At 42.8% G+C, this 23,387-nt stretch overlaps 1 protein-coding gene across 6 annotated transcripts in view; it reads right to left on the bottom strand.

Annotated features, from left to right (window-relative positions):
• LOC119170119 (C2 domain-containing protein 5) overlaps positions 1-23,387 on the bottom strand; it is a 68,264-nt gene that overhangs the window by 20,689 nt on the left and 24,188 nt on the right. For all 6 annotated transcript variants that reach the window (XM_075879690.1, XM_075879685.1, XM_037421172.2 and 3 more), the window contains 8 exons: positions 17,223-17,362; positions 11,962-12,047; positions 9,857-9,965; positions 5,808-5,922; positions 4,931-5,107; positions 4,473-4,577; positions 1,774-1,863; positions 292-349 (listed from right to left, as the gene is read on the bottom strand). In XM_075879690.1, coding sequence (XP_075735805.1) covers positions 292-349; positions 1,774-1,863; positions 4,473-4,577; positions 4,931-5,107; positions 5,808-5,922; positions 9,857-9,965; positions 11,962-12,047; positions 17,223-17,362 — 880 coding nt within the window. The remainder of the gene's footprint in view (positions 1-291; positions 350-1,773; positions 1,864-4,472; positions 4,578-4,930; positions 5,108-5,807; positions 5,923-9,856; positions 9,966-11,961; positions 12,048-17,222; positions 17,363-23,387) is intronic.

Here is a 23,387-nt window from a genome sequence, read left to right on the forward strand (position 1 = left end):
TTCACTATCTTTGTCTTCATCAAGATTACGATAGGAAATCTTTCACAATGAACAGCATTGTCGTGTCTGTGTTTAACACATTTTCTATGAAAACTTGCACAATGAGAAGTGATAACATGCATATTTTCAATCTTAAGAAAAATAATTGTCTAAATGTTAATCCTGTATACAATTTAATACAGTTTAAAGCTTTGGAGTGACTGTGAGATAAAAAAAACTAGGCATAGTAACAGAATTGGAAGCAATGTTTACACATTTGCCACAGGAGACTACCAAGTCCAAGCCACTCACATCACTAATCTCGCGGGCATTTTGCTCCCCTTTGAGGTCCTTCTTGTTCTTGCATACTCTATAAAAAATGTTACAGAAACAAAAAGATAATGTTAGCATTCAAAGCAAGCCTTAATAAGATTGACAACACTATAATTCTGCATTCATGCACAGTGCATATTAGCACATACGAAAGGGGAAGTGACAACACATGCTGTAGCTCTCTACTATTTAACGCAACCCACACTTTTAATTTCTATTCACTGAAAATAAAAAGTAAAGAGTTGTACAACATGTGCACATAACCCCATAAGACGTCAGAGATCAGGTTTCATAGCAAAAAAAAATGATTTGTAGCAGGTTGCAAAAACAAGAAAAACTGGTCCGACAGCATTTCAATGTTTTTATTATACAACAAAATTAAGTATTAAATTCGGTGTGTGCATGAATTCATTGAAGGCACAACAAATGTGAGCTTTAATCAAAGGATCACAGGCTGCAGGGCACAGCAAAAACTGGCAATTAGCCACAACTGCACTTAGCTAAAATGACAGTGCCACTAGATACAGACAACAGTGCCAAGAGCCTTGCACAACTACCACCCTACGTAGGCTAGCATAACCCAAGCACTGGATTGTACTGGATTGGCTTTGCTTACGAATAGCCCGAGAGTCATTTGGTGATGCTGAAAAATTCCCCTGATGCTGGCCTCAGAGGGTGCATTGCCAGGATATCTCAGAGGCTACATGTAGCAGCTTTGGAGCAGTTCTGCTGATTTGTAGCATAAATGTAGCAGCAGGTTGCAGCTGTAACGTTTGCATAAAATCCTGCTAATATCTGTGTCTTTTATGTGCCACATAAGTGGTCACACTAGCACCAAACATCAAAGAGAGACCCATTAGAATCAGAACACAGTTAATGGCTCCTGAAAAAAAATTTGTCGAAGCTGGCACATTACGGTATTTTTCTCTTTTACATCCTCATCTGCTAGCATTGAGTGTTTCTGAATTCAGTTTACCAACATTCCCCCAAAAATGGCAATGCAACCACAATCAGTTCATTAAGAGGTCGGTAACAAGGTAAGAGTTGCGAGATATTAATTGCAGTAAGTGCCAGTGTCATAGAACGTGGCTACTCTAGCTAGAACAGCTTTTTAAATAGAGTAAGTAGTGAATATATATGTCAGGAGCTTCATTTGCCTTTTGTGCTTTCAATCAATTCTAAAGCCACTTTATAATTTTAGCTTTTAAGTTGAAAGACTTGACAAACAATGTGGCCGACACATCTACTATCCAGAAGATGGGCTTTCCTGGCCTGAGCGCCTTACTGGCTAAGTTTGTTGAGGTGCACAGTTTCGAATACACCGCTAGGTGTTTTCACGGGCTTGTACTTCTAAATTAACAAAAGATCCTGCGACCACATATTCTTACAGGTAACAATATTCCCGGCTAAGCTCATCATGCTTGTTTAATTCTGTAATTATTTGAACGAAGACAGACTTGCCTTGCCTGGATGAGGCAGCTTTTGCCTACAATGGGCATCCCAGCAGGTGGCTCGATCGTCATGAAGAGAACATCAGGCACCTTGGCACGCCTGGTGAAAATAAAACAAAATTAAATCATGAACAGCAGCAAAAGACGCTTCAGATATCTCTACTGCAATATAATTAACTAAAAACACAAACCATTAGCTGCCCAATACATAATGGCACATGTAGCATAAATAAACACACTCTTCAGCCATGTTTAGTCTTTAGTACTGGAAGAATGATGGTGGAGAGAAAGACAACCACCAAGAAAAATGCTAGCTTCGAAGTCGGCCTGATAGTGAACCTCTGAAGAAGAGACGAAATGGGTCATAAAATGTAGGGCCAGTTTTTAATATTAATCAATAAAGACTAAATGTAAATGTAACTGCATAATTTTACCCAGCCATCTGAATCCCTGTAAAATATGTTTACCTCTAAATAAAGTAAAATCTCGATGATATGAATTCGAAGGGAGCACGCAAAATATTCATATCGTCCCAAATTATGAACCATAAACAAGTTAAAGCTGATATTGAAGATGAACAAGAACCTTACTGGAAACTACTCCTTCCTGAAAGAAGTCCATGATGTGCTTTAGAACTTCCCTGCCTTCACCGCCTCTCAATAAAGTGCCGTGGTTTCCTCACTCATGCTACTGCCGCGGCGCGTTCACACTTCGCATCAAACGGAGCGACAACAGCCCAAACTCATTGAAAATTCACTTGCTTCTCCCCTTAAAGCAGCCAGAAAACCATACCGTGAAGAACAATCAGTCTTGGAGAATTCAAGCGAGAACGCCAGAGCAGCCGAAAAGCCACGTCCATGCCCGTCGAAAATTTTCACATTAGTTCTGCGCCTAGTACATGCCACCGCCACCATCGCTGCTTGAGAATTCATTGCATTTTGCGCATTTTCTGAGCATTTAAGTTCGTACCAAGTTTTAGTCATGCATGCAAAGCACAGAAAAAAACAGTTTACACCTTTACAAAGATTGTTTCGGGAAACACGCCAGCAGAAACAACACGAGCAGACGCAGCGGCGGCGATGGATTCATCCAGCAGTCCAAAGTGAGACACGTTAGGGCATGCCGACTCGCTGTTGCTGGACCTCCTTCTACTCCCAGTGTTCTCAGCTATTGTAATTTAAACTAGGCTCTCGAGGAACGCATCCTAGTCAAGGCCGCGAGCTTCGACATGCTGCACGGGTAATTCACGATAGCCCGAAAGCAATCCACTGCTGATGCCTTTGCCGCCATGTTGAGCTAGCGGCTGGTTGTTTACATCATGTGGTTTGAGAGTTATAGCATTCGATGTAACCAAAGCCGTGAACCAAAAGAGGATCTGCTATTGCATGACAGGAAATCGGTCTAGGACTGATTTTTTTCGCGTCAGCCTCACGGCATGTTTTTCTGGCCACTAAAGGGAGAAAAATTCCAGAGAGTTTTGTCGGGTTCGCTCCCTTTGAGGCCAAGAGTGAATGGGCCTTCCATACACAGACAAGCCGCGTCACACTGCTGACATGCCGGGGTCCATTGCACATTCGTATCAACCATGGTGCCAGGAAAACTGTTCGTATAACTTTGAATAACGGCGTATTTTATATAATGCAGTCCATCCAAAACAACCTTAAAACTTGTACTATTGCTAAATTTGTATCAACCGTAATTGTATCATCAAGATTCCACTGTTATAGCATATACAGATTGTTATACGAACTCAACATATACAGTTACAATGGCATGCACTTTTCAATTTTTTGCAAACAATTCAGTGTGAACAGCAAGCTAAATGAATGCACACAGGTTTGATTGACTAAAGAGTAGGCTAGTGCAAATATTCATACGTATATCACTGTATTTGAATTCACTTTGATTCAAATTGAAACTATAGAAAATTTTGAATTATTCAAAATAAATGAATAGATGTATATTAGTCTGCATTTAAACCCCTGCAAAACGTTTTAGTGCAGTGGAGGGGTGCTAAGTCTTGAAAGCCCCTATCCAAGGACGATCAGCACTGCCACGAAGCCCCACACCCAAGGCTAAATGAAAATATAACACGATACATAAATTTTTAAGTTAAAAACCTTGTTACACCATCTTATATGCACACAGTATCATAAATTTCAGAACATAACATAATTTACAGGTTATCACTTAATCACTAGCATTATACTGAAGGCTAAGCTACTGCTCAAAGCTGTTTCCTTTTACTTTGAACCAAAAAGGCCTGTGCAAAAATGGCATTTGCTAAGGCCTTGCTAAATTAAAAAGTAGTAATAATGTACAGGTTATTTGGGTTATGACAAATATGTTTCCTTTTTTTTAATATGCGATATGTACTATTCGAATTATTCGATTTAAAATTATTCGACCAAAATCACTAATATCTTCAAATTCACTTCAAACCTAATAGTACTCACTATTCGCACATCCCTGCTAAAGAGGTATTCATAAGGCTTTCCAGGTTAAAAATACTAAATGCAGCCAAAACACTGCGTATTCGCAAGAATAATCTTGATACATCTTTGCAACAATTTACAATGAAGTGAGACTACAAAAACAAATTGTAAAAATTCTACAGTATTTAGCTGCATTGTTGTATTCAGTGTACGACAAACAAAACCAAATACAAAAGAAAGGCCAGTTCAAGCACACTCTGGTAAATAGGCTTACCTGCAGACACCGCACTTAACTAGCTGAGCTTGAAAAGGAACGCTTGCATCATTGTAAGGAATGTGGCATAGCCGGCAGTCCAGCTTGCTCGTTGCATCATCAAGGCTGAAACAAAATGTAGGCAGTGGATGGCATGTCCGTGTAATTTTACAGAACATTCCATTACATCACTCAAAGTGTAAAGAGTTTCAGCAAGAAAACCGAGGATGACGAAGGAAAAGGGAAGACACCTATGGTTATGACAAAAAAAAATACCTTACATAAATACTATGTTTATTATTACTTGCTCATAGCACAAGAAATGCAACACGAGCCGTTTTTTTAATATTTAGAGATAAGATACATTTAATTTCCAAAAACATGCACACATAAAGTACTTCAGGAACCTTGTTAGCTGACTCACAAGCTCTTAAAAAACCAACTCTGTTTAACATATGCAAGGAAGTATAAGAATCCACCTCTCTCCTGCAGATCTTGAGCCGCTGTCAGTTGAGCGTGCAGATTTCTCCTTGTCTGTGTTTGAAAGTGCCGGGACGACAGTGTGCCTTGCTGTGGGTGCCGTTCCCATCTCCCGATCCGCCACTGGGTTCAATAGCACCGCTGTCCCGCTCGCGGACAGAATCACCACCTCGTCACTGAATGCAACGAGAAGATGAATAATGCGATGTATCAATGTGTGTGCCGCACTGTGTGACAGCATGATGAGGGGGCCCAGACACCCCGCTCACAGAAGTCCCTGTACACTTTTCAGAAAAAAAAATCTACAGAGTAGATATTGACAACAAATGGTGCATTGCTAAGCCACATAGCTAGCAGTACCCAAGCTCAAAGGTGAGCCAAACATATCCCAATCATGAACAAGAACATCTCAACTTCTGAGTATGCTCTTCATCTTTGAAACTAAATGTTTGGTGAGATAGTGTGTATGAGTTGTTCGGAAACCTGTGTGACATAACAAAAATGACTAAGAGAACTGATAATTCTGCCCCATCTTGGTTTTTCTCCCTGTTGCAATCAAATAGACCGATGCATTAAATTTTGCTTGTCTTCAAGTGTTTCTATTGGCTTTCATGCAAATATGTAATAATTTATGCTGGGTTTCCAAAATAAAGTGATTGAACTTTAATTCAATAAACCCTATAAATTCAGAAAACCACCCATTCCATTTTTTTATAACTCGCAGGAAAAATTGGCGTAGTACTGGCCTTTAAAAATGGTAAAGGTTAGAAGAGCAGACTGCAAGTGCATGCATATTTTCTTCCCAGTACAATAAGATCTAGTATTTCAAAAACCAGCATCCAGAGAGATAAATTTTAAAAACAATGCTGTTCTTACCAGATATTTGTGGTTTCGTTGTACCCTAGTACAACATTGCATCCAAGAGAACGTGTATGGGAGCGAATCTCTTTTCTCAGCTCTGTCCACCAAGCATCACGAGTTTCAGGTTCATCTGGTAAAAAGTATCCAGTGTGAAAGGCAATAAATACTTCTGAAGCATGACAAGTGGTTTTGTGATATGTACAAAAGAATCACTCTCACACGCCGCCTTTCATGACATGGCTCATATGATGTTAAGCTAGACAAAAAAATCTACATATTAGCTTTCCACTAATGACATCTACAACAAGCTCTTAAGCAAACCCCTCGTTTTTTTTTTTAAATATTGAGAAAATATTCGTACTTACTAAACACTAGCATACCAAGTTCAAGGATTATGAATCTGGGAGAATTTCACAACAACAGGGGGGGGGGGGGGGGGGCATGAAAAAACAAGGACAAAAAAACAAACAAACATCGCAAAAACAAAAGGGAGTGGGAGGGGGCTCTAAATCGCAAGCGCCAACATCAGCGTTGCGGTCTTATAGCGGCCAGGAGTGGCCGAACACACGAGGGTAGAGTTTTTCACTAAGGTGACAGTCTCAAAGGATCAACACAACTAGCAGAATCTATTACAGTCAAAACAACTCGTGCGTGTCTTTCTGGGACACACGTGAACGGACAGGACGGCGCAGCTGGCTGCCGCAAAAGCGCAAGTCAAAGCTTTGCTCACTACTATATTTTTTTTACAGGAACACCAAAACGTGTCTGGCCTCTTTTTATTGAGATAGCAATTATATGAAAAATCCAGGCTGCGACTTTTTTTGCCGTCGCCACAGCCGCTGTTTTATACCGTATATGTTTACGTATCTATATATATGAACACTCAAAGAAAAAAAATGGCCTCACATCTGCATGTTATACTGCAAATGTCGTCGAAAGACGATGTCTTGCGTCTGGAGAGGGTGAACAAAATGTTAATTTGATGTTATGCGCAAGAAAATCGGTGAATGGTATTCTGGAGGCGCTGCGTCAGAGTGCCTCAGGCGTGCAGCAGAGGCGAGCGAATGCATCAAGACACCTTACACGTGAGGCATGAGTGCTATCTGGCAGTTATCTTGGAAAACGAAGTGCGCGCAGCGTGCGCGGCCGTCTCATATGTGATAAGGTGTAGAACGCAAGGCTACGGGTAGGTGCCACCAGTGTGCAGTCTTAGCAAAGCGCTGAAAACACTCACCTTTTCGTGCAAGCGGTGGATCGTCAGCGCAGCGTGATAGGCGCTACGGTCCTTAGAATTACTTATGTATACCTTTTCTAGTAAAAAGGCACATATACATACTATTCATACTATTATTGTGTTGATATAGTGCCTCAGATATGCACAACGATTGCTTTTTAATTGACAATCGCACAAGTATGAACGCTGAATCTTGAGCAATACTGGTGGGTGCTGCAGATGGGATTGGCAGTTTGAGTGACCGCTAGGTGCGATTTAGACTTTAGAGCATCGTAAAGGGTGGACAAACAGCCAAATGGACAGACAGATCAAAATTTTTTCGTCAAAGGTCCCTAAGAAAGACTGTCATCTTTAAAAGCCGCCCACGCTCAGCGCCGAGCTCATCGCAATGCGCTGACACGTGCTTATCTTGCACGTGTTCTTTGCCCCATGGATGGATACCTGTGCGCGCTTGCCTATCCTTTAGTGGGGGAATCGTGTGCCTTCGGCTTTCACTGAAACGAAAGCGTTATTTCCCGGGCCCACAAAGGTCACTTCGGTCTCAGCACAGGCCCCGTTTGCAAAAACAGCGTGCTTTTCATACACTAAGAGGTATAACGATGGGACACTTGTTTGTACTACTCATCTATACCTGTGATTACGTATCGTGCATAGTTTTTGTTTTAACAGCACGTTACGTGTCTAGCGGTAATCGTTGTTAGTTCACTCTCGTCCTGCGAGTATCGTTTTTGTGCATCATTTGTGTGTGAGCAGCGCGCTGCACGTTTCCATCTGCTTGCAGTTTTCAGCGTTACATTCCCAGTTGTTGCTGTTGCATTTATTGCTTCGCCCTTGCGACGAAACTGTATATTTTTTTACTTTTTACGTATTTACTGCCTTTAACTTACCGCTGCGTGCCCTCAAAGCTCGTAGACCGCTATCCCGTCGCCGCGACCACAGTTTTGTGTGCGGTGGTTGCGGCAAATGGTAGTTCATTTTACAATCCCCATGCGCTTGGCAGCGCACGCGCCTTCAAGACTATGTCGTTTAATGCCATCTACGATAGCATCTGCCTCAGTTTTTTCCACAGAGTTTGCGGAAAGCAGCGTTGCTTTGACTACTGGTTGAGCGCACACTTTCGGGGTTCTGTTAGTTTTGTCATCGCCATACATGATTGTATGAAGAGCAACCGTGGTTTCGTCCGCAGCAGTTGTGGCAACGACAATCACACGCACTGTAGAAGACAGTGCGTGCGCCGATCGCACGTCTACTTTCGAAACTTCAAGTACGCTGCTCTCAGCCTTCATCTGACGGTTTCCGTACTAAAGTTCATATCGCCCGCCGCGATTTTGTGTTCGGAACATTTGAATTGAGGCCCAATGAACATAGTAAAATTTGGCTGGAGAATTTCAAGAATTCCTATTTGCTGCAGTTTCGCATCACTGACATTATGCTGTATGCTTACATGAACGCCTCTTAAACTCATTTATAATAAAATGGGGTAGGATCGAAAAGCCTGGAGCGGATTGAGCTGCTTTTTTGTCAATGCAGCCAGATCACGCACAGAAATTTAGATTTCTGGGAGATTTTCATGACAACCGTACGACCGGAAAAAACGGTCCAAATGCGGGAGACTTGGTAGGTATGCACTAGTTACTTTTAACAGTTGATAACCTGGCACAAAACAACAATATTAGCTTTCAATTAGTAGACATCTACCACAAGCTCTTATGCAAACCCCTCGTTTTTCTTAAATATTGAGCAAATATTAGTACTTACTAAACACTGGTTACTTTTAAGAGTAGATAACCTGGCACAAAACAACAGTAAAAAAAACAGGCATGCATAAAAAACGCCAAGTGTGCATGGAACCAGCAGCAGAGTCACAGCAAAAGCTGGAACAGTGGGCTCACTAGAGCCTGTTTCAAACTCTCTTAGGGCAGCTACTACGATTGCATTTGCAAGGTACCCACTAAACAAGAATACTCATAATTTTTGTGAAGCAGAGAAGCACCCACAATGCCATCATCAATTATTCTGCGAAAAAGCAAAGTACTCGGTACACATCTGTAAGGTATTTTGTGTACTTCGTTGATGCAGTGGCTGATGAAGGTGAGAAATTATGGCTGAGCCCTTTGTAGTGGTTTAGAAACATTAAACAACCGAATTCCTTATGCAATTTCCATTGTGTGACGCCCAGTTGTTATTTTACTGTTTACCACGCTACATTACATATGTTAACGTGATGCCTTGCATGACATGATGCCCGCATAAGGCCTTTTTGGGAAATACTTTTAAGACACCAGCATGGCTCTGTGGTAGAATACTACCATGGAAACTGCCATGGAAAGGTCCCACATTTAAACTAAATTCAATCCTGATTATCCTTTTTCTCACTAAGTGCAACAACAGATATGTACACTGGTGGCAGACAGCTATGCCACCAAAATCACCTGTTGCGATTTCGTAAGAGCTTTCGTTGTAAAAAAAAAAAAGGTTATCATGGGCAACAATAATTTACATACTGCTATGATGCTCTATTACAACACACTTCGTAATGTAAGATGAGCATGTATCTTCTATAGGTGGATCAGCGGCTGCATATGAACATAAAGTTATAACCTTAGAAGGCAATATTCTCTAATGGTATAGCAAGCACCAGAACGTCTACATAAACGTGACTTATGGCCAGAGCCTTACAAGTGCTTCAAGTGTGCCGCCAAGGACATAACAACCCTCGATGTTATGCAGCAGTCTTACTTTTTTAAACAGCAATGTTCCGCAAGTCACAACACACCTAAAGTATACATTCCTTGAAAATTAATTAGCCATCAATGCGGAAACAACCTACCAGGATTGTTGATTTGGTCGAGAAGCTTTACAGACCTTGCAGACACAACACCTCCAATACTTTGAATGAATCCCTGTGGAAAGTGCTTCATGGTGATGAAGGGGTACTCCTGTTTCAATGAGACAAAACGTGGGTTTCAAAGAGGCCGTGTCACCAAGTTGGTGACTTGCACATTCTTTGTTGCAATCATTTCTTATTGCTCCAGGAGACACGACACAAGCTCCGAGATTCATGCAATTTCACTAAATAACTTAACATTGCCTTATTTATGAGAATGGCTATTGGTTTTATTTTATGGGCACCGAGCTGGACACTGACGTCACTGGGCAGGAAGCTTGAAAACGTGGGCCCACAGAGCTGTGACACACCCGGCGCTGCATCGCCTGCTCTTGCACACACTCACGAGAGCGATTGCCTGAAAGCCTTCAACACTCGCAATAATTCTCTAATTGAGAATATTAGCGCGTACGGTATGCCCATATATGCAGGGAAATTTCTGGAGTACCGGTTACCGGATGGCGGTATCAACATCTTGTAACACTTGATGCAACCCCAATAATAGGTGTATGTACAATTTTTTTTTTTACTTTTGCTAAGTAATGGTGATGAAAGAATATTTTAAAGGGCAATGCATTTGGAACTACTATGCTGATGCCAATAGTTTACACCAGGAGATAAGTAGAATGCATTAGGTTTCTACAAAAGCAATTCTGTGCTTGCCTGGTTCATCTCAGCGCCACCAGGTAGTCCCACTTACCCGGCCTTCCACGTTTACTGCTATGGCAACCTGATATGTTAAAAAAAAGAAGCATGCAAACGAACTAACCTTCTCTAATGTCACCTTTGCAGGTCTTTGTAAAATGCGAGCAAGTTTGGCAACGTCAGCAACAAGCTCAGAAAGAATTAGTGCCAGTCGCAGCCGATGTTTCCTTGGCTTGCCCGGTGCTGTAGAGTTGTGGGTCACCACACCTCGCACGTCACTGTAGTGTGGTCTGACGTTACTAAAACGTCAATTATGCTTCGTACACAGTGACGTCAGTGTCTGTCACACTAGCAGCGGGTTTCGATCCCAAGAAGGGGCACTTAAGCACCGAAGGAAGTGAATTAAAATATGCTTATTTATTTATTCAAAATGCCTTACGTACGCGTTAAAGGACATTGAGTAAGGAGGGCATAAGTATATACATTGCATTAAAAAAATACAGGCAAAAAAACAAAAAAGAAAAAGAAGGCAAAAGCAGATTCTAAATGCTTGCTGTTTCCAACACATCATGCTGAGTGTCCTTGCATACAGAGAAAGTCAGCAGCAGGCCTTTTGAAGCCTCAAAGTTCGGAGACAACACCCCTCGAAGCAACCATGCCCCATGCCAACAACCGCACACCTCAGGTTATTCAAATAAAAAAATTTATTGTTTTTTTAATAAAAAGTAAATGCAAACAGAGGTTATGAATACAATAATAGGAGAAATTGTTGCTGACAAGTGCAAAAAAGAAGAAATGCCAATCACAGTGCAAACACTTTAAAACAAAACAAGACATTTACTACTACGAACTATCATTTGTTCCAAGTTCAAGCCCTGAAATGGTTTTTAGTACAGCAATAAATGCTCTCCTCCCAGCCTGATACTTAACCTAAATCCTTGTTGAAAAGTTCTTAGTCATTCAGGCAATGTACAGACTGCATTTGAGGCAAGTTTTCTGACAGATTAAGTATGGTATATCTAAAATTCAAGGCACAAAGCCTACAACTTAAATAAGCTGCTGCTTTTCACTATTCACTTTATTCTATATTAAATGATAATTTGACAATGCTGCATTAAACGCAGACTTTTAAAACACAGAACTAGCTGGCATCATAAAAGAGAGATAATAAAACACATTTTATATGATCAAACAGTAAAGAAATGGTGGGTTGAAGAAAGAGCTCAGCTGTCGTATTTCACCCCTGGTGTTGTAGCAAAAGCGTGTTTACGACGGAAAGCCTTTACCCTCGATTATCTCCCGAAAGCCATCTGCTTGTGCTCTTGCGAGCGTCCTTTATTCAAAGTTTTCCAAGCGTGATAGGACATGCCAGGACCCCAAATTTGTCGCGAAACATAACTTACCAGCATCTCCAGACTTTCTCGCGCCAGCGCGGGCCTGTTGATGAACTGCCTTGGCCCACCACCAGTGCTACTTCCAGAGCTCGCACCTGTTGATGTGTGTGATAATGCCGTTTAGCGGCACCTGACGAACATCATGTGCAGCCCAAACTTGATAAAACCAGGGTGGTTCCAGTCTATATTGAGCGCCACTCAGGGTCGATTGGTACCACCTTCGTTGTGTCAAGTCTCGCTTGAATTCACTTACATTAAAATTAAACTCTCCAGTTTCACATGCCAAAAGCAAGACTATGAGACACAGTATAGAGAAGAACTCTGCATTATTTTGACCACACAGAGTTCTGTAATACGCCTCTAAATAAAGGTACAAGTGCTCCAAAGTAATTCCGAGCACCGGAGCGGCGACCACTCGTTGGCGGAGTGCGCCGGTGGAAAAGTAGTGCCAGTGCCTACGCGTGCGCGGTTTCCCTAGCAAGCACGCCTCGTTCCCCAAAGCATCTAAATAGCTGTTGGTTTGCTCCAGAAGAATAGAGCTGGCTTCTTTTTAGCATTTTGCAGATGCGGTCTCAACGCTCTGTGCATGCGTATGCACGCTGTAAAGCATACGTGCGTGTGCATGTGCATTAATGGTCATCAGTGCTTTTGAAAGTCAATAGTATAACTGGCTCATTAGTTGCGGAATGTGACCATCCCACCGCTCATTTTCGACAACACCGGCAGTAGAAAAATCAGAAAGCGGCATACTGCAACTTAACTGTTCAATAAAGTACGTAAAAGTGTATTAAGCACCAAGTAACTTCGAGTAGTTCAGAAGTCCAAAGGCTAATCTTAAGTAATTGGGATAATTAGGAAGACCACAACACAGACACCCCACGAAACATTTATTACAGCTAGCTAATATGTTTTACTAGGCAAGTAAACGTAATTATTAAATTAATGTTTTTGACACATGCATGATATTACAAAGAATGAAGCATAAATTCTAGACTGCGTGTTAATACTGCTCATGCCAAATTAAAAAAAATAATACAAGTTCCACTAATTACAATCAATTCAAGGCTCCACAACAACGAGTCTGTAAATTCAACGACATGACGGTCAATCAATAGTCAGAACTAATTAACCAGAATGAAGCAATTGCAAACAGAGTGGCAACAACGCGTAACGTTTTTGTCGTCAATGTGGTTTTGAGAATCTATAGGAGGGCCTATATAGCTTTTTTTTTTTTTTTTGGCGATGACGAGTCTGTCTCTTCAGATACGCCTGCACGATACGTTACTATAAATTTGCCACGCGTGACTGTGTGTAGCGCAGCAAAAGGTGCACATTCATCTCATGTATTCATGAGCAGCTTGCACGCCCGATTGAGAAGATGATGTGAAGATATAAAAACCATCGAACTGTCGCGAAATTCCGCCCTTTTCCTGTCGAAGCAGCATGCTGAAGAGAGTGCCAATCCATGAGCGGAGAAGTATAGTTGGCCTGTCCATTCAAGGTGTTTCTCAACACGAGATATGCCGCCTCACACGGAGGTCAATGAGTGCCATGAACAGAATTATTCAGGCCTACAGGTCTGAAGATGGCCAACTGAAAGATGCTGCTCGGCCAAGACGTAGCCGATGCACATTGGAAGAGTCCGACCGCCTCATGGTTGCTGCAGCAGTTGGGGACCCTTTTCACAGTGCCCAGCAAATTAAGACCACTCTCGACCTTCGAGTCGGTATAGAAACAATAAGAAGGTGCCTGCGAGAAGCTGGACTTCACAGGTTTATCACCGCCCAAGAACCACACCTGACGGAGTGGCAAAGACGTCAGCGCCTTGAATTTGCTAGAGAACATGAGCATTAGACGGTGGAAGATTAGAAGAAGGTGATCTTCTCAGATGAAAGCACATTTTGTTCAAGGTGGGGACCAGTAGCTCCACATTTGGAGGCCATACAAGTGCAGGTGTGTGTCTTTTGATTGTGTGGCCATATTTCTTCCAGACGTTTCCTATGTAGAAGCCCACCTTTTTTTTTTCTTTTCTTTGTGCTGATATGACCCTGAATATATTTATGAGGTCCACAGCAGCGGCCGGTGTACTGTAAACGTCTGGGGAGCAGTAAGCAAAGATGGCCTCGGCCCGCTAGTGCGGCTATCACGATCTTTCATAACTGGGACCTACTGTGAAATCCTCGACAGCCATCTGCTTTCATATGCTTTGGACGGGCCATATAAAGACGGGTGCTTCTGGTTTCAGCAAGTCCTCAGCCCAGTGAAAACTGCCAGAGCTGTTCGGAATCTTCTGGAGGAACGTGCTGTTCTCACACTTCCGTGGCCTCCAAAAGGCGCCGACTTTAACATCATCGAGAAAGTGTGGGGACAATTGAAACAAAACATGTCCCACATGAATCTAGGAGACGCCAGCGCTGACGAACCGTGGTTTGCCATAGCTGGCGAGTGGCAGCGCATCGGGGAGAAAAAAATTTTTTCAGAGTCACTCTACGAGTCACTTCCATGCTGTATGCAAGCTGCGATTCGCGTGAATGATGCATGCTCCCGATATTGATGTTGTCAACCAACGTGCCCATATTTGCCCACGATGCAAGCATGGTATTAAACTGCATAGATAGGTCACCATATTGCCACGTGCAGTGGTTTTTGGTTTGTTCATTATGTGTTTACTTGCCAGCATCCGACAACGTCCGTTTGCCTAATCAACGTTCAAAGCAAAGTCCGTGTTTCCAACTCTCTTTGTAGCCGCGTGAGGAATCTGATTTGATAGAGAGAGTGCTTCGCACTTCCTTCACTATAGCCATGTTATCGGCACAATCATATGGTGTAAAAAAGAATAGCGCCGAGGCATAAAAGCCCACCAGAAAAGTGCTGTGGCCATCTTCTTCTCGCCGATGCTCGTCTACGCACGCCACTCTGTCACCTTCTTCAGTGCTTATTTTTGTCATTTTTCGGCCTATTTCAGAGCACAAGTTTGTTTAAAGGGCCCCTCACCAGCCCACGTTCAATGACGAGACAGTTTCCTCCTAGCCTTCGCTACCCTTTTTATAAGTGATATATCCCCCTCACCACATTTTCTTTTAGTAGCACAGTAAACACGTTAGCGCTAAGCCGTTTATCTTCATTCTTTTGCTGCGCTAAAAATGTAACAGGGGACAACATGCAAACAAAGAAGTTCGCACTTCTGTGTTCTTGTATTGTCCCCTGTTACATTTTTAGCGCAGCAAAAGAACAATGCCGTACCAACTAGCCTCCATTGAATCCTTATTCGGTTGATCTTACCAGGACTCCGCGCTGCTCGCTACATGCTGTTATTGCAGATTGCGCAGTCAGAAACACACAAACTGAAGTAAAATCAGTTGATTGCACACGATAGTCATGTGAGACAAGGAAGAACGGATGGGCGGCTGCATGGGATGTGTTGTCGCAGCAATAACAGGGACAAAGAATGTGCTTTTACCCCAAGGTAACGCCTATATAGATAAACTAGCGAACGAATCTTACTTTACAGGGACGCCACGCATGCGCGGACCATGGCTGTATATTTCCACGCGTGTGCTCCGCCGACGAGGGGCCATCGCTCCGGCGCTCCAAATTATTTTGGGAGCACCTGTACACCTGCATTTTCCCATTTGACCCCCACCTAAATATAATGTGGCTGCGATGGCAGAGAATCGAACTAGCGCCCTCACGCTTAGAAATGTACTGCGCCAGCTTGTCATTCTGCCAGGTTGTTTATAACTTAAGTGATAGCTGTCCACTTGACTGGATGGGCAAAATTGCAATGGAAGGTTGATTTTGATTATCTGATACTATCTTAGCATGAAGTACTATAATAATACGACGTTTTACATACGAGGTTTTACATCCCACAAGATTATATGGTTAAGAGAGATGCTGTAGCAGAGGGAACTGAAAATTTCTACCACCTGGCATTCTTTGACTTGCACTTAAATCTAAGCACATGGGCCTCTGGCATTTCGCCTCTATCAAAATGCCACTACCGTGGCAGGGATTCGATCCTGCAACCTTCATGTCAGCAGTGAAGCATAATCACTGCAGGTAACAGTGAAAGTACTTTATGCCCAAGTATTCTAGTAATTCTTGTAAGTGAATTCGAATATTCAGGTGTGAATTGAATCAAATATATCTCGAATATTTTTTTAATACTTTGAAGCAAGATTATAGAAAAAAAATTAGAGAGGATTCCCAAGTATACTCCTATGAGATAATAACACCAAAGTGTTTCTTTTGGCTAGGTTGATAAAGTGCTGACAGGCTGCTGTCTCATAGCTGTATAATCAAGATGAGGCAATGCAGAGGCTGAATTATGTTTAAGTACATGATTTTGTGCAAGCAAGGTGCTACTGTTACAAACTTTACACATGAAATGCTAAGATTATTTCCACAGTCTCTCCTCCTCTTTCATCGTCTGTGGAAGTCCAAGTGATGTGGCAGGCGAGGAGGATATGCTCCCTTCCGAGTCCGGAATTCCAAATCTGCCTCATAGACATCAGTACAGTATAAGAACACTTGAAATTTCGGATGCCAAAAGTTTTCAGCATCCAATTTCTTGGACTTTTTGCCCAAACTTCAGGTCACAAACAGCATTCAATGAGCCCCCACCACATGTATCATCTCCACGTTAGAACCAGTGTTTTATAAAGTGAATACACTTGTGGTCATTTTTAGGAATTCCTACCCCGATTTCAGGTATAAAGCAGCACTAATTGAGCCCTCAACCTCTGCTATATTTATCATCTCTACGTCGAAACTAGCGTTTTTTTTTTTTTTTAGTCAATATATTTTTTGACCGTAGCAGTGCCAGAAAAGCTGCTTTGCCCCTATACGAGAGTATAATGGGTTGAAGCATATTCAAAATCTGAAGGGGCTACTGTCAATCACAAGTTGACCGTATTTGTTTTCAGGAAGACTGCATAGATTGAACAATAAAGTTCCGGTGCGAATCGAATTGAATAGCAAACACTATTAGAAAAATATTTGAAATTTTGAATATTCACACACCCCTAATGTAAATGTAGTGAAAGAAACAAACAAGCAGGTGCACTTTTTGTTCTGAGAGTATGGGAGGGCACAAAGCTTGCGTGTGGGTGTGCATGTAGCATACAGGTCTCATAGCTATAAACAGATTCGAAAACAGCTGTGCCCAGTTTGTGTGTGGATGTGCATGTTTATTTGTTATTACAGGTCTGACAGCAGCAAATAGATCTGCAAACAGCTGGCACCCAAATGAAGAAAACAACACGTACTGAGAGCAGCTGCAGCCGGAACACCCGCGTGGAGATCAGGGTCCGAGGCTCTCTGCAGGGGGATGCCCGAAAACGCAGCCACTGGGGTCATCCTCGGGGGTGAAGGGAGGGGGTGAGGGGGCGACTCCTCAGAGGGGGACCTGGGTGGGGGGCAGAGTGTGTCCGAACGGTTCCTGCGTAGGGGCGCCCCCAAGGGCGCAGGGGGCAGGAGGGCTGCCGCCCCCTGAAGCAGCAGGGACTGGGCTGATGCCAGGAGACCCGCCCCCCACGGGGAGGGCGACCCACGCCGGCTGCCACCACCATGCGGGGAGCCAAGGCTGACCCACACACGAGGTGCAGCCGTGCACAGCGATGCGGGGGAAGAGGGCATGCAGGCATGACAGCGAACAACCAGGGGGGAAGGGGGAGGCCTCTGCAGGGATGGGGGGAGCAGAGGGGGAAGGGGTAGCTCTCTAGCGGAAGGAAGGAGGGTGAGTGAGAAAAAGGAAGAAAGAGAGAGAGAGCAGCAGACAGAGGACATTGTCAGACACATAGCATGCCACACTTAACACGTATCCATCAAGTCTATACGTCTCGGTGCTGGCACTGTGGAGGGGTTGGCCGAGAAAGGCCAGTAAAGTGGCATGTGTTGCGGGAAAGTGTGGCCACTGACTTGGGGATGATGGAGGAAAGAAAAGAAATACAAGGGAGTTCCATGCTTGGCTGATGCATAGCTGCATGAAGAAATCTGCCTTTGCTTTAGCACATTGAATCTTGATTCCGTTATAAAGGGGGTAGGGGGAAATAACAGCGACGTAAAATGCGCACCTAGCTCTCAAGCATAACTCAAATTCATTTGCACAGTCTTTCTCTTCAGTAGGTTGAGAATTTTGCCCGTATGAACACTGGCTATAGACCTCCTACCATAGTGTAAACGGCAAGTGACTCAATGAGATGGAATCAGGAGCGAATTCAGTCACTCATCTTAGGAGGGGGGTCGATCACCTGAAGTAACCCCATAGATGGGGTAGTGGTCATGACCTTTAGGTGCGAAGTAGCTTTTTGACTAGCCTGTGCAACCCTGTCCCTCCGCAACGGGGCATTGCCAAGAAGGCCACACCTTCCCTCTCAGTGCGCACGCATTACGTCACTCTCTCCCTAGCCTGTCGCTGCTCACCACATGTAATCTCTCCCGCTTCATCCTGTCCATCACTTACAACGCTCGAGCCCATTCCTCACGTCAGCATCATCTCCTCACCCGCACCACCTCTCTCCATCTGTCAGCAAGAAGAAGCCGCGGGTAGGCGCACTCGTACGTAGTCGTTTAACCCGGTCGTGGTCTCGCAGCGCCGGCAATGTGGACAACGCGTCGCTGCTTGCCGCACGATCATGCCAACGGGCTGGACACCACCGAGGCATGCTTCCCGCTAGTGTGCGCATACCTTTCCCGGCCGTCGCTAGCGTTGCGGGTTAGCGAAGCTGATCGCGCTCGCGAATGGCGACGTCGGGCCTGGAACACTGAAGAGGCGCGAACCAGGGAAGCCGAACGCAAGCGTTGGCAGTGGAAGACCAACAACAACACCGACGAGGTGCAAGTCAAGAACGCGTTCGAGGATAGAAACAGTGCGCGGGTAACAATGACAAGACGCAAGCCAAGGAAGCCAAGTGCAAGCGTCTTCAATGCGTCCCTCCTCCCATGTCTTTGCATTTTAAACAAATGCTTACTCGCGTAAACGCTACACCCAGTTTCACTTGAAACCATACTTCCAGCACCCGCGTCGACACCCGTTTCAACCGGGTCAACGCCGTGCACACCACTGTTGCTTCGCATCCCATCAGGGTTCCCTTTGGGGAGATGGTCCATATATTTTTTTTTTAATAGCAGCAAAACCCCTTTTAGCATAACACTATTAATGTGTACTCACAGCGGTTTCACTCATTCGTCCTAATTGGTGATAGGAGGTGGACTACAAGCATTAGAGTGAAGGAAGGAGGCGCTGACACAGACTTAGGGGAGAAGGGCAATCACTCCTACCACCGCCCCTCTGGATGGAATCTTAAAGTGAGCAAGTACGTTTACTTTCCTCCTTCACCCTTACTGGCGCTCTAGCTGAAGAATGTTCATGGAATAATCCCAGACTGTCGGCAAAGTTGCTTGCCCTGTTTATTACCTAAAGCAATGTTTCGAATACTGGCAAGATTATTAAATTTGTACACTGGTTGTCCACTAAGCATAAGGTTGCATTGACCTATGCTTCTGGTCTAGCTTGAGATTCAAAATGGCCAATCAATGCCACCATTTTCTTTCTGTATGTTCCTATATCACTTAGACACCACATTGCCAGCAACACTACATACCACCACCATTACTAGACTATCAGTGCACATGCAAGGCAGAACCAATGCTTGTATGTGATTTCACATTCCATCCTCTTAGTTTTGACATTAAGCTGCCTAATTAATTAACTATCTTACTGTTATTTCTCATATAATCAGTATGCTTTAAGACACACTAAAGGGAAGTTATCTTACTGCAATTTTTCATACAATCAGTATGTTTAAAGAGACACTAAAGGGAAGCAATAATTCAGTTTGACTAAATAAATCATTATTTTAGGTTCATATTGTTGTTTCACAACCATATATTCTTTACGAAAGGAGAAAATGATGATAGAAAATTTATTTTTGTATTTTATGACAAAACCTTAACACTTGAAACATACTGCCATGACTTCATAGATTCAAAAGCCTTCTTTCAAATTTCAGCCACACTGTATATACAAAAATTTCCTAAACTAGCCACGATAAGTGTCTGGCCTTTTAGAACACAAATGTAGTTCATTTTTACTAATAAAGCATTATGTAGGCCCTCGATGACGTGGCCAATTGGTGACGTAACATGGCACTTTCATTGTCGTGTCACTGCCTGTACGTTATTCTTTGACATTTTCTGGCTTACCAAGTGTCTTCTCAGGGCAAGAGTAGTGTACTTGGCAATATACTCATGGAAGTGAAATCAATTTCCTCTTTAGTGTCCCTTTAAGAAGATTCTCAATAAGTGTACATCTGACGAGTTTAGCTCTATCGAAAATTGACAATCGAGAACCTAAGCAGTTTACTGCATTGGCTTGCTATGGTGATGCATTGAACATGACATCAATTACTCCTGTAGAATAACCAACATTCGAAAAAAAATGTAGAAGCTACTACAGGATAACTCCAGGGCATGAATGACAACAGCAGAAATCACTTGAGAGACTACTTTCCTATGTGACTCATAGGCATGCACAAGAATGTTTCAAGCAGTAGAAAATAATGTATTAATCGAGTTTAAGAAACAATAACAAAACACTCAGTCCTTGTTTTGATGCTGTGCGCATATTCTGAAACCATCGCAAAAGGCGACCGCATCGCCTTTCGTGGTGTAGAATTTGATGTGCTGAAGAAGTTAATCAACTACTTGCCCATGACACCATGGTTACACTAACCATTGATGTAACGAATGTCTTAACACAAGAGTGCGCTGACTGTAAGAGCACAGGGCAACCCAACTGTGGCGTTTTTAAGAGTACGCTATGCTGGCAATAAACGCAGTGCCGTGGCTCGGCTGTGGCTGCTTGAAATACAAGACGTACTTTCAGCATTTATTGCATGACTGTTTGAAGCACAGTATAATATTAAAAAATGCAAACTTGTGTGAAAAGAATTTTTGTTTAAAACTTTAACGAGTAATGGTGAGAGAGTTCTACTGTAATGTGCCAACATATCACGCACTAGCAACATGCTTACAGCGCACAATCAACCATATAAGAAATGCACGGTTCGTGTTCCTGAAACATTCAAACCACCAAGAAACGCGTGCTGGCTAAAGAACAAGTGCTTAAAACACACCGAGGTAATTCTCGTTGATAGCGATATAGCCAGAAATTTTTGGGGGGAGGGGGGTTCAACTATACTTTATGCATATGCATTCGTTTGTATGTGTACGTGTATATATGTGCAAGCACAATTGAAAAACTTTGGAGAAGATTTGAACCCCTCTTGTATGTGCCCGTGCTCCCTGAAGGCTTCAGCGTAAAAAAGCTGAGCACATCCAGCAAGGAATGGATACTAGAAGCTACTATCTATGTCACTCAAATATTAAACTTCACCTCCAACCGACGGTGATGAGGTGTGTTTGTTTATTCCAGGCATGTCAGGAAGACCACAGAGCCCCATCACATTGACTGAACACTACATGGCACCCACTTTTCCGCTTTTACTCAATAGCCAATCAGCACACGCCGCATGCGACAACTAGGGAATTGCAGTCTTTTGTGATAGTTTCAGAATGCAACTCCTGCTGTGCGTACTTTCCCTTTTGCAGTTCCACCCCCCCACCCTTTTTTTTATTGCATGAAAATAATCAGCTCGCTCCAAAAAAAAAATTGTGGTCATGAAACAATATCTCAAAGCCAGATAATACAGTACGAACGTGAAAGGCAAAATTAAAGCTAATCAATATTTTAACAACTGGCTCCTGCTAAGTGTTCATTTGAATGTTCGCGAAATTCCCAAGTTTGTCATTCGCATTTTTTTTACTTTAGGATAGCAATTCACGGTGTACCACGACATAAGCTTTGAGGATACCTCATTATAAAAAGCGACAACAAAAGGTTTGTTCACGTAACTTCCTTCTCAACTTAAAGCTTTTCTAAGTTTGTTTTGCGTGTCAGCCCAAGTGCAATCTCGCTAATCGCTAAAAGCAAAACAAAGCACTCTACCCAGAAAAAAATCTTTGTGATATTAAGCTTCTATGGCATCATGGATTAAAATGTGCTGAATGAAAGGCAATGCCAGCTTACACTATTAGCTATGTAGAAGTTTCCTTTTATAAAAGGCTACCATTTGATGTGCTGCATCACAAAATTGATCCCCTCAAGTGAAAGATTAATTGATAAACAATTTAAAAAAGATTAGGGGACCCTGAAGCTTTGTCTTTAGTTGAAAGCGATAGTGATATTCTGTTCCTAGTGTGTACTTCAAACACTAAATGCATGAAACCTTTTCGAACTTGCTATGCACCTACTACATGGCAGTAGCGTGTGTGCAGGCAAAGTAGCGTGTGTGCCTTTCATAGTGGGTTACCGGCTATAAACTACCGATTCATTACGATAATCATATGTTCTGACGCCCGATGGCAATGTGTGCTTGTACTACGCATTATTACTACAATATTTCATGTTGTATTGTGAAGCATGTATGCAGGACAGGATGTGCGTGTTTGTAAAGCATGTGTTACTTTCACTGCACTTCTAAGCGGAGGAAGTTATTTTTCCTGTATTCACAAGCAGATGCGTGGTCGTGTGGTAGAAAATCCGCTTTCCACGCAACTGACCCGGGTTCGATCCACACTTGGACCCAGTACTTCTTTATTATTTATTTCATTGGCATCGTTCCCGATTTTTCGGTCATGCATAAGATGACAATTTTTCGCTCACACCCAACAACACCGATGCCGACATGGATGCCGACACCGGAATATCTATAAAACAAGCTCTTTAACGCTACCACGTTAAAGTATCTGTGGGCACATACCGACGCACACAGGACAATACTGAGCACAAGCAGCCATGCATACATCGCTGTAACAGAAATGGCAAATAGGCAGAGAGGTGCAGGAGTGACGCTAGTGCAAGAAAGACAACAGTAGGTGCAAGGAAGGCGAATGGAACAAGCTAATGCAGAGAAACACCACAATAGAGTGCACATAAACAGCGAAAACTAGCCACTAAGCAAAAGTGTACAACTTCAGGATTTTATTGCTTTTTACTATTCAGTCTTTAGCTGGAAGTCTTTCAAACAAGAGCCTTTGCATGCTAAACAAGGCTCACTGAAAATGCCAAAGCACATTCCAAAATGTAGTTGCCAATATGATTTTTGCAATGTTCGGTATGCTAACAAAAATACAGGCTATCGTCATCAGAATGTTACAATAAGTGCATCACAATCTTTGTTAAGCATTTCTTATAAGTTGAATTAGTCAAATCTTTCGAGATTGTATCACAAATCGTAACGTGGACATCGAAGCACGTCAGTACAGCCACTAATGGCATCAGCTAATTTGATGTTTTTTTACACATGGGAATTGAAAAGTTACTTCCGTGCCATTTTCGACAAGAAGTTTTGTAACCGGTGCATTCATGA

The sequence above is a fragment of the Rhipicephalus microplus genome, chromosome 2, assembly GCF_043290135.1.
Source record: "Rhipicephalus microplus isolate Deutch F79 chromosome 2, USDA_Rmic, whole genome shotgun sequence".
Classification (NCBI taxonomy): Eukaryota; Metazoa; Arthropoda; class Arachnida; order Ixodida; family Ixodidae; genus Rhipicephalus; species Rhipicephalus microplus.